Source organism: Eleutherodactylus coqui, chromosome 4 (genome assembly GCF_035609145.1).
Source record: "Eleutherodactylus coqui strain aEleCoq1 chromosome 4, aEleCoq1.hap1, whole genome shotgun sequence".
Classification (NCBI taxonomy): Eukaryota; Metazoa; Chordata; class Amphibia; order Anura; family Eleutherodactylidae; genus Eleutherodactylus; species Eleutherodactylus coqui.
This window is the reverse complement of record NC_089840.1, coordinates 135,724,120-135,736,384: the sequence shown is the minus strand read 5'-3', so window position 1 is coordinate 135,736,384 and position 12,265 is coordinate 135,724,120. Positions and strand designations below refer to the sequence as shown.

The window sequence follows — 12,265 nt, the reverse complement described above, 5'->3', positions numbered from 1 at the left end:
TGTGAAGGCTATGCTGTCTTTCCCAAATAGGAAATTCTAAGGCCACGCACGCTCCCCATGGAATGGTACAAAAAAACCCACAGAATTTATAGCCATGAAACTACTTGTGTTATACAACAGTATCCTTCGGGAGGGGGTCTTACCACCGAATCTGCGTGAGGATCTTATAGTCTTGATTCCCAAGCCTGGGAAGGACCCAGGAGACTGTGGCTCATTCCGGCCTATCTCCCTACTCAAAAATATTAAAATCCTAGCTGAGGTACTAGCAATGCATATTAATAGGGCCCTCAGTCACATTATACATGCTGACCAGTTAGGATTTATGCCAGGCAAGAATACAACTATTGTTACCATGCTGCGGTTGCTGGTCCTCCCGGGGCAGCGGTGTGCAGGGTCCCGCGGTTGGGGCGCGTCCCCTCAACTTGTTGTCTGGCTGCCATGGGCGCGGGTGCCTGGCCGGCGTGGTGCTGGTGGTGCGCAGCACCGTGCGCGTGCACCTGTGAGTGCAGCTGGCGTGCACGAACTCCCTTTTATTATGTTCTGTTGGGAGTTGGCTGTCTCCCTCTCTCTGCCCCTGGGCAGAGGCTTTTGTTTAAAGGTCGGGCTCAGATTTGCAATCACTGCCAGCTATTGGTTTCCCTCAGTGTGCTAACTAGTTTGCCTCTGTTGGTCTCCTACCTCTGTCATCTTGTCTGCTATACTTTGCTATTGTCCGCCAGGTTTTTCCATCTGCCTCAGTTCTGCTTAGTATTGTTCGTGTTGGTTAATTAAATATGCCTTTTCTGTCGGTATTCTACCCTTTCCATCCAGGTACGCCAGCGTCCCTTTTCGGTCCTTAGTGAGAGTAAGGACCGCCACCCAGTTGCCCGCCTGGGATTAGCCAGGAGTGGTTGCAAGCAGGAAGGGACAGGGGTTGTGGGTGAGATCTAGGGCACCCGGGCTGGTGTATCAAGGGTAGTATACCGTAACAACTATGAATGTCAGAAGAGGGAAGCGTACTTTGGTCTTTATTGATCAGGCTAAGGGCTTTGACTCGGTGGAGTGTAAATATCTATGGGAACTGATGGCTCGTTTTGGGTTCGGGACAATCTTTATTAAGTAGATACAGGTGGTATAACATTTCCTGGTGGCCCGGTTGCGGAAAGAACGCCCATAAGTCTGAGCAGTTCTCCCTTGGTAGAGGAACGCGTCAGGACTGTCCTTGGTCTCCGGCCCTCTTTGCTATCGTGATTGAGCTGCTTGCAATACAGTTTCGAGCGTCAACGACGGTCACGGGAGAACTTATGAAGAGTGGCGTTGTACACGGATAATACTCTTCTGTTCCTGCAAGACCCCAGATTATCTTTGCCCTCAGTGCTCTCAATTTTTAACATTTGCAGAGAGTACTCTGGAGTAAGGGTTAACTGGGAGGGTGGTGGTTGATGCCCCTGGGGCATCGCTAACTCTCCAAGCCTCCCAGGAGTGGACAGATAGTGTTACCTATTTGGGAATAGTGGTGAGGAAATCAACTGGCCATTTATATATGGATAATCTTACTCCACTTTTGGACTGGGAAAAAAAACATGGCAACGTGATGGGCTTCACTCCCATTGACCCTAGTTGGTCATATAAATCTAGTAAAAATTAAGTTGCTACCCAAATTTTTATATATACTTCAGAATATCCCTATCCTGATACCTAAATGATTCTTTATAGCGCTCCGTAAAATACTCCTTTGTATATTATGGCGGGGCTCCACCCCAAGAATCAAGTTGGAAACGCTCTCTGCCTGTTCACGGATGGAGGAGGGTTGGCCCTTCCCCACTTCCACTGTTACTACCTGGCTAGTCAATTGGTGTGGGGTGGTGGCTGTCATCTACCAATTATAACCCAGTGGTGGGACTCGAGCACAGAGTGATAAGCCCAGTACAAAGCTTAAGGGACTTATTACTAAGGGGTCCGACCTCGCATAAATGCCCTACCTGCCCCCATGTGGTTAACTCTCAAAATCTGGAACGCAGTCCTTTATTTAATACCTGATGAGGAAACCAAGTGATCTCCTCATACCCCTCTATGGTGTAACCCTAACCTCCTGCACTTGCAATATATGCCTGATATAGTCTTCTGGAGGATGCCGTGGGATCACTACCCTCTCAGATGTTGTCAAAGGTGGCGTTCTCTGTACCTTTTTACAATTACAGATATGTTTCGGCCTCCCTAGAAGCTCCCTTTTTAGGTACTTCCAACTTCACTAGGCCCTCAGAGCCCAATTTGATGGCCTGAGTATCCCCCTCATTTTGAATCGGCTGGAGGAGTTGGCACAGATGGCTAATATCCTGAAGCTGCTCTCCTGTTTCTATAGGCAACTAACACGTAGCCTTACCTCACTGGGCTCTTGAAAAATGGGACGCAGATATACTGGACCTGGAGTCAGATGACCGGAGAGGCCTTTTGGCAGGCTCTGGGTCTCCCTTAATAAGTACTAGAGACAGGCTAATATAACTCAAGTTTCCTCATAGAGTCTATTATACTCCTGGCCATTTAAACGCTAAGGGCTTATCTCCTAGTTCAGACTTCCCAAGATGCTTGATGAATACAGGCACAATCAAGCATATGTTCAGGGAGTGTCATGTTTTACAAACTTATCGGAGGGATATTCTTGAGTTTATGGAAACGCACCTGGAAGCACCACGTATCCTACATCCTAAGGGTGCCTTCACACGAGCGTGTTTATGAGGCGCTCAGCCAATCACAGGCAGCTCTCGCCTGTCATTCATCTGCGTTAGGGAATTCTTTATTCCCCGCAGGGATGAAGAACCCCTTTGCTGCATCTGTCACATCTGTGACAGGTGCAGCAGGAAATTCCTTATTCCCCACGAGGATGAAGAAAACATCTGCTGCATGTGAGAGATGTGTTCTTCATCCCCGCAGGAGACACAGTAGCGACGGACAGGTAAGTATATGTATATATTTAATTTAATTTATTTATTTTACACTAAAAAGGGATGATTTTTCAAGGAAGAGCTTATATTTAAAGCTCTTCCCTGAAAAACAATTACGGGGTGCAGGCAAACCATTGCCTTCAATGGAGCTGATGGCAGCAGCCGTGGCTTTATTGAAGGCAATGCACGGACCTTCATACACACGCATATTTTTCAACGTATAGGGGTGCAAGAATACGCGTGACAGCGGGCCCAGATGCAGGCGCGCATTCTCTGCTAATGATATGGGCTTCCCCGCTGCGCTGCCCCAGGAGGTGGCACCCCTCTCTGTGTTTACGCACTGAGTGAGGTAGGCAGCAGGGAGGCTACACCGGCGTGAAGCGCGTTTCCCAGCAGCGGTGGACAAGCGCCCCCCCCCCCAAGTAAGTTTTACATTGCTGGCGACAGCAGGGAGGCCACGGCGCAGGGTGGACAGACAGTGACGGCCGGCGGCGGCAGAGTGCTAGACCACTGCGGGGAGAGCACTATGGCGCGGGACAGTCGCTGACTTGCATCCCCTGCACATTACAGTAGCCCAGCAGGGAGGCAACAGCGGCTGGGGAGTGTCAGTGATAGCCAGCGGCTGAAGACACCAGCAGGAGGACAGCACACTTATAGAAAAGAATTGTTGACAGCAGCACACTTACGTACCACGCTTGATCAATGTGTATCAGCCAAAACGTTGTTCGTTGTTCTCTGTATGTGAATTTCAATAAAGTAATATCCTCGTCATGGGGATGTAACTGCTTTTGCACCAACTGCTGCTCCTGGACTCTTTATACACAGCAGGAGGACAGCAGGGAGGGCACAGTGCCGAGGCCAGGGGACTGGCGAGTAGCTGCGCTAACTGGGGTGAACGGGAGCGTGCCTCACTCAAATGCCACGGCGCTTCAGACTGAAATCCACAGTACCAATTTCTAGGACCTTCAGCTCTTGAGCCAATTGGGAGCTATGGGTGTGACAGGGGCATTCCTCTATGGAATCCCTGTCAAACCCCTAGCTTCGGGTGGCGTCAAGGTACAATAATACCTCTATATGCATCCCTGCTCTGAAACAAGGTGGGAAATTAAAAAGTTGCATATCTGTGTGATTCGTGGGTGTGCACAGTGCCACATGCAGCCATACACGGTCTCTGCCGGCAGAGCATATTGCTGCAAAAATGTGTAAAATGTTGTGGGGAAACTCGTTGCATTATACGCATACACCTGTGGGTATGAGCCCTTATAGTCTACAACATGAGTCAAGCTCAAGGCCCGTGTGCCAAATCTGGCCCGCCACATGAAATTTATGTGACCCTTGATTAAGTCTGGATGCAGAAGGAATGGCTCTACACTTTCCCTAGAGTACACAGCCAGCGTTTGGCAGAGTGGCGGCACAAGCACACACAGTGGGTGCCATCTTGGATTCTGAGCTCCGGCCCACCTCCACACCGCTCTGTTCAGCAGCTCACAGGTGGCGGCATAGCTCTGACAGCCGCACCCGGCACCCTAGCCACCCTCCAAGGGAGAAAGCTCAGTGCTACAGAGGTGGAAGGGAAGAAACACCATCATAGTGCAGAGATCGCTGTAGCCATGATGGGGAATATATTTAGGGCTCATTCACACGAGCAGATGCATTTTAGGTCTGTAAAATATGCAGCATTTTCACAGACCCAAACTGCATAAATCACAGCATATTTGGGCCTTTCTGCAAAATTTTTTTTCACTCCGTTTTTCAAATACACAAAAAAAACCTGCAAGAAGGCCCCATAGATTTCTCCTGCCTTTTTTATGCATAAATATGCAGTGAATACGCAGGTATTTTGCAGATTCCTTGCGTATTTACACAATTCCATTGACTTTAACGCGCAATATCGGTCCGTTCGGTTGTTATGATTTTTTATCACACACCTAAAATACACATGTCAAAACCACAGGTCTGAATACCCCAATGCAAATCAATGGGGATTAAGCTATGTGCGTAAAAAATACAAAAAGTAATAGGAAGTGCAAATATGCCCATGTGAATGAGTGATTATAAACGGGCCTTTGAAGGTAGCCATAATGCTGATGTGACCCTCGTTAAAAACAAGTTTAACACCCCTTGTACAGTACATCCAAACTGAAGAATTATACAGATTAATTAGAGGAGCTAAAGAAGCACAATGTAGGAATTATGTATCAAAGTTCTAAATTAAGGAAGAAAAAAACAAGCATTCTAGATGAAAGCTTCTCCGGCATACGCACCCTTGTACGCACCCGCAGCTCCAAAGTGGAACATAAGGTAATACGAATGCTGTAAGAGGGTGGGAATAAAAGATACAAGTGTTTTCTGGATGTCATACTGGAAGTGAACCAAGACGTTAATGGGAAATTCCAAGCAAAGGCTGCAAACTTATGTATAGTGTCAAATGCTGGCATCCTACGCCATATACTTTCATATACTTTGCTGTCCTCCAGCAGCTGATGTCCGTGTCAGGCGTGACTACCAGAGGGTCCGCATGAGAGAGTAGCATAGCAAGATACACCATCCAACAGAAGGAAAGGATTCTTAAACTTGGGAGCAGTTTGTGGCAACACCACATCTGTCACAGGTGTCAGACCTTAGGTAAAAGTTGAATTTCCAGTTTTTGCCCAAAGTTCACTTTCAACGCAATTTTTGATACAGATTTAGGAAACATGAAAAAAAAATAACTAGCATTGCATGACGCGAGAGCAATACAAGGTTTCCCATTGAAAGCAGTAGGAAATACTCTACAGCCCTCCGCCGCAGATCGCTATTTCCCTGAAGTGATGTGAGCCTTTAACACAAAATTGCCTTGCATCTTGGTGAGAGCGATATCAGACCAAGTTTTATGGCTTGATTTCGTACTTGCCTGTGTGAAATTAGCCTCAAGCTGAAAGTTGTACACATCTTTAATACAACAGACATCTATGGTGCCCTACTGTACTACCGTATGCCACTCATTTCACGGATCCAAACATAGCCATGCTCGGTCAGATTCTCCAAAAGCAGTACTTTTAGGGTGACTGGCTGTGTGGGCTGAAATTAAAATCTTGAATTTTTACCCATTTTCTCGATTACATTCTAGATTTTCTTTATTTTTTCCGTTTGTTTTTTTTTGCTTTGTTTTGCGAAAGAAACTAAGGCTTTGTTCACATCCGCATTAGGCCACCTGCACACGGGCGATTCGGATTCCGCACGCAGAATCTGGCCCTGGCGGGAGCGGCATACTCATGTGCCTGCTTTTCTTTTTCTTCATCTGTACTGCGGATGTTCCACACGGCTGTTCCACATGGCTCGCTATCGGACATGTGCAGTACAGTTTTGTTCTTTAATTAATTGACTACAAAGCTGTCCGCGCGGAATCCGTACAGAAATTGCTGTGCATGTGTCACTTACATTACACTAGCTGATATACCCGGCTTCGCCCAAGGTGATTTGGTACAGGTGTTTATCTGTTGTTCGCATTGAAAATTTTATGAGGTAAAGGTTACTTTAGAGGAACTGAGGAATAAAATTTGTATACACATAGAGGAGCGTTAGGGGTGCACTTACTTTTGCAATTGGCATTGAATAATCAAGTAGTGACCCTTTTACTTTTCCTATTTAGCACCTATAGAATGGTTGTGCCAAATTTCATGTTTGTACGACATCGGGAAGTTAGAGAATTAGTGGCGAGTCAGTCACTCAGTGAGGGCTTTCACCATATATATTATATATAGTGGGCTTCAAACTCCAAGGTTCCATACACATGAGGCATGGGGGGTTTCCTCCCCCACAGTCATCACAGCCCCCATGTATTATCCCCCTTCTTCTCATTACAGCCTCTCCCATGTATTATACCTACCCCACAGATATCTAAGCTCCTCCTATACTATCCACAGTCCCCTATGTACTACAGACATCTCACAGGTCATTAGAGCACCCCATAGACTATCCAGTCATAACAACCCTGTGTAGTATATAAGCCCTCCAGTTATCATAGCCCAGTCTTATATAGAAAATGCATCTAAAATCTGTTTTTGTTTGTCGTATACAAATCCACAGTTCTGGTCCGATTTGAGTTAAATATTGCACAAGAGTTCTTCAGTGCCAGGCGACGAATACTGGCGGAATTGAAAATCGAAAACTTACTGACTTCCTCTGTAATTGTTTTGCTTTCATTTCTTCTACTGCTGAGGTAAAGTGAAAGCTGCACTGTGATTGGTTGCTATGGGCAACACAGATTTTCTTTTGGATGGCTTTCATAAGAGTGCGGTGCCGGGCTCATTCACGTAGAAGAAGGAAATCACTTTGAAAGTCCAGTTTTCAATAACCAATCACTGTGCTTATAGCGGTGTGCAACACCCAGGAATATTACCCAGTGTACTATACACCGTTCCAGTCATCACACCCCCCAGTGCCATATACCCCCAATCATCACAGCCCCCCATGCACTAGCCCCCCCCCACACACACACATCACAGAGCAACATGTGCCATACAGCCCCCATATACCATCCTCATCTTCATCCGCTCCTTCTCCTGTGCCGCGCACATGATCCAGGGACGGTGCAGTATTCAAAGCGGAGCGCCGATTGCGGCTCAGCCCATCAGCATTAGGCTTGATCTTTGCATCGCTCTGTGGCCCACTTACCAACATCCTCCATATCTTATCTGCTGTTTCTCCTGATATCGAGATTGTGATGAAAATCCAAATCATGCCGCAATAAAATGATGATTAATCAAATTAGCCGCCTAACCCTACTTCTAAGGGAGCCCATACGTCTCCTTATCATGGCAGCACTTTCAGTGCCCACAGCTAGTAGTACAGAAGGGGCAGGTATGAGGTCAGACTTACCCGTTCATAATGAACAGCTGTGGGTGCCTTGGATGCCAATCTGTATACCCCATGATAGAGGTATATGCCACAGTGTCTGCATGTCCTGCGAGTTAATTTTTGGGATCCCTATGTTGTCTTTGGAATATGGATAATGCTGTATGAGCCAATAAGGTGCAGACTGTCAGGAAAACGGATACCAAATAAGTGACGTTGCTCTACATGGTGTAATACACGTGTCAACCTCAAGATCCACGAGCCAAAAACGGCCCGCCGCTTCATTTTATGTGGCCCGCAATGAGATCCGGACACAGAAGGACTAGCTCTCCACTTTCTCTGGACGGGGTGGCGCCAGCACAGGGAGCGGGGGCCATCTTGGATTTTGAGCTTCAGCGCATACCTCCACACCGATCTGGCCACCCTCCAAGGCAAAACTAAAGAGGTAGAGCTCCCTGGCCATGTTAAGGAGTAGTTACATTTAGGGCTCATTCACACGGGTGGATGCAGTTTTGGTCCTGAAATACACAGCATTTTCATGGAAAGAAGCTGTGCGTATTCCCTGCATCTTTGGACCTTCTTGTGGGTTTTTTGTGTCCATATTAACGGTATTTTTCACATGCACTAACATTTTTTTTTCAAATGCAAGTAGGTCCCGTAAATTTCTCCTGCCTTCATGCAGAAATATACAGAGAATATGCATGTATTGTGCATATTCACTGCATATTTACACGATCCCCTTTCCAATCCACAGTCTGACTTCTTCCTACATTCTGATTGAAGCTACTACAGCTCCAATGTCAGAAGACGTCCAACAGGGTATTCTTACCATCTATTGCCAGCCACTCCGCTGTCGGAGCCTCTTTGGCGCACACACACTGGCTTTAGCCAGCAGATGGCACCGTTGTATAACAGCAAAAAGAGAAAGCCTTTTAGGAAACCCTGAATCCAAAATTGGATTGGAAAAGGTTAATGGGCAATTTCAATTGGCAATATGGACCAAAATAGGACATGCTGCGATACGGTTTCATGTATCTACAGTAAAATACACATGTAAAAATCGCATGTCCGAATACCCCAAAACAAATCAATGGGGGTTAAGCTGTCCGTATTACATGCGCACAAATTTGCGTGGAATGCTGAGCACAAATATGACCGTGTGAATGAGCCTTTATAAACGGCCCTTTGAAGGCATCCAGAATGCTGAAGTAGCCCTCAGTGAAGAGAAGTTTGACCACCCTGATGTATTAAGTTCTCACAATTCAAGCTGCAGCCAAACTAAGGGATTTTATCTGTAAAAGACCATAAAGTGCAGCTATACAACTGAATGAATGAATGAATGTAAAAATAGCTTAAACATAGGAGATGTGGCTGGGATTTACATCACACATTACCACTATTTGGATCCCTTACATAATGATGTGCTTACAGAGTCACAACCCAATACATTTAATTGCAGTTATATTTTTAGTCCACCATCTCCATGTCCAAAAACATTCCACTGTCAATCACAGATATGTTTTGACATGCACTATGGTATCAGACGTGCGTTGCATCCTGGCGTCGCCAACAGAACACGTTCACAACAAGGGATAAATAGAACTTACTTCAGGCTGAACTACACAGAGGACCAAGTGCAATTGTTCAACCAGTGCCGGTAGTCGGGCGGAAATGATGGGAGTGCCAAACAAGACAGCAATGAACTAGGGTCTTGGTGTAAACCGCAAAAGCCATACTGGACTTGAGAATGGTGAACAGTGAAGAACTTTATTCATTGCAGCATGTGACACGCTTCAAGGCAAAACAGCTTCTTCCTCAAACAGCTGGAATTTATCCCGAAGGGGATTTCAAGATGAGATGCCAAATATAAATGGTATGTAATAAAAGTCAGGGAGCTGGGGGTTACCATAAGTATTCAGCAAGAACAGTCATCAGGCAGTAGCTTTAAAAAAAAAAAAAGCTTGACAAAGAAGCTGTTTTGCCTCAAAATGTGTCACGTTCTGTCATTAAATAAAGTTCTCCACTATCATTTTTGCGGTTTGCGCCAAGATCCTGGTTCATTGTTCTTCTCTCCCATGCAGCCGGCAGCAGTACAGCGTGCTGGCTCTGTAGTATCACTAGGGCGGCAGCACCTCTCTTCCTCTCCAAAAGCCCCAACCACCTCTCCAAACAAGATAACAAGTAACATAAAGTATAAAGGTAGAGTGTCAGGTACATAAGTGCCCTTCTGCAGAAATAAACAGTGTATTTGCATGCACAAACACCCACAGGAGCAGTGAAATATGCATGCAACTACGACTTTCTGCCGCATAAATATATTTATGCAACTGAAATACGCTTATACCCGTGTGAACGTGCTTGTAATCTGCAGCTGTACTATTATGTGAAGTCTCCAGCATGTCGGACATAACTCACCAGAATATGCACCATGTTCAGATTCCTCCGCGGTGCATTGCAGACTGTTTTCTGTCTCCGTCACCTCGCCATGTAGAGTCACACCACAATCCTGTCTGCTTCTCATAGACAGTCACCCGGCTCGGGACCTTTTAATCCCCACCGTAGACTCATGGGAATCGACTGGCAGGTCACCAAGGCTGGATTAGTGTAGAGAGAACAGTGTCCTCTCTGCAGGAGCAAGCAACAATATAGTTGTAGTAACTACTTTTTACCAGCAGGTGGAGCAATTGTCTAAAAAATGATAAGCGAAACAGAAGTCAACGAAGCACGCTGCTCTCCACGTTCTCATAATACACGGATTACACTGAAGAATCGGTTTTGGCAGCTGAGTAAGGAACAAATGTTTTTTTGTAGTCCTCCATGTTCAGCAAATTCCCAAATTGTATACTGTCATTTAGATATTTGTCGGAACCCGCCCCATAAATTACATTTATTCCAGTAAGGCTGGGTTCACACAGGGCTGCTTTGTTGCGGTTTTGCTGCGGTTTTTCCGTTGCCGTTTTGACGCAGAAGAACTGCTTCTGCGGCAAAACCGCTTCAAAGGTTAATTTGGGCTTGCGGATTTTGCTGCAGATTTTCAAGCGTTTTTTTCCGCAGCGCTTTTTTACTTTTGTCGCGTATTTGGTGCGGTTTTGGCTGCGTCCATGGAGGTCTATCGACAAAAAAGCGCTGCGGAAAAGACCAAAGAATGAACATGCTGCATCTTTAAGCCTAGGGTCACACGGGGCGGATTGCCGTCGGAAATCTCGCGGTTTGGCCGCAGCAAAAACCGCGAGATCTCCGCCGGCAGAGCCGCCGCGGTTTAAGCCGCGGCGGCTTTGAAGCGGTCCGGCCGCTTGCTCTTCCGTTGCGGCCGGCGCTCCCATAGAGGAGAGCGCGGCCGCAGTGGAATGAAAAAAAGAATGAGCATGCTGCTTCTTTTGAAACCGGATTTACCGCAGCGGATTAGCCGTCCCGTGTGGACGAGATTTCTGAGAAACCTCGTCCACATGGCTGGCTAATCCCGGGCTTAGCGGCCGCGGGCGGTTTTGCCGCGGGCGGATCTGCTGCGGCAAAACCGCGGCAAATCCGCCCTGTGTGACCCCAGCCTTAAAACCGCAACGCAGTTGCATTTCCGCCCTGCGGCTGTGCGGAAAAAATCCGTCCTGTGAGAACAGCTTTTTGGCAAATCTCATTTGTGCTGCATTGCACTGCAAACGCAGCGGTTTTGCCGCAGTGCGGATATGCAACGGCAATCCGCGGCAAAACCGCGGCAAATCCGCCCTGTGTGACCCTAGCCTAACAGATAGCCAACATACAAAGAAGTTCACTGAGTCTTCATGTAACTCCGGTGTCTCCCAATGACAAGATTTTCATGTTGTAATTGACTTGGGCTGTATTCACACAGCGAGGGCAATGTACAGAAGTGAAAATCTGACCTCCTTTACCAGCGGTTTTTTTAAAATTGATTTTTACGCATCTTCACAGCTGTGTAAGAGCGGCTTTAGGCTGCCTTCATATGGGTGTAAGCGTATTTATGCATGCATTTGCACGGTGGGTGTTGCATTTTTGCGCTGTCTGCTATTTTTTGCACAAGCATGTCCTGCGTATTTGCACTTACAAAAAACATGTAAGCATGCTTCCTTTGATTTCAACGGACAAATAAGTTTAATGTGGGCCAATTGCTGCATGATACACACCAAAAGAGGACAAGATGTGTTTGTTTTTTTTCGCAACTGAAATGGACACTCAAAAGCGCACTTGTAACAAAATGCATTGAAATCAATAGGTTCCATTTGCTGCATATTGTGCGCAAAAGTTTTGCATGCGTAAAACGCAGAAAAAATGCATTTGTGTGAATAAACCCTTTGGTTAATTTCACACAAGCGAGTGCGTTATTGGGCCATGAAACTTGGTCTAATATCGTGCTCGGGAACGTGCGATTCCCCTGCAGATGCTTCAGGGAAGGAGCAATCCTCCATCGCGGCTGTTTTCAATGGGAAACCTCGCATCGCACCCACATGCTGTGCAATGCCTTTGCCAGCCCGATTGAAAACAAATAGGACATGCCA

General features: G+C 46.5%; 1 protein-coding gene across 3 annotated transcripts in view; it reads right to left on the bottom strand.

The window, feature by feature from the left end:
* Positions 1-12,265, bottom strand: part of TMCC2 (transmembrane and coiled-coil domain family 2) — a 78,063-nt gene that overhangs the window by 40,892 nt on the left and 24,906 nt on the right. Inside the window, exon 1 of one of the 3 annotated variants that reach the window (XM_066600168.1) lies at positions 10,173-10,202. The exons of the other annotated variants lie outside the window; for them this stretch is intronic. Within the exon in view, the coding sequence (XP_066456265.1) occupies positions 10,173-10,187 (15 nt within the window). The 5' untranslated portion in view covers positions 10,188-10,202. Of the gene's footprint in view, positions 1-10,172; positions 10,203-12,265 lie in introns of those variants that run through there. 3 annotated transcript variants of the gene reach the window in all.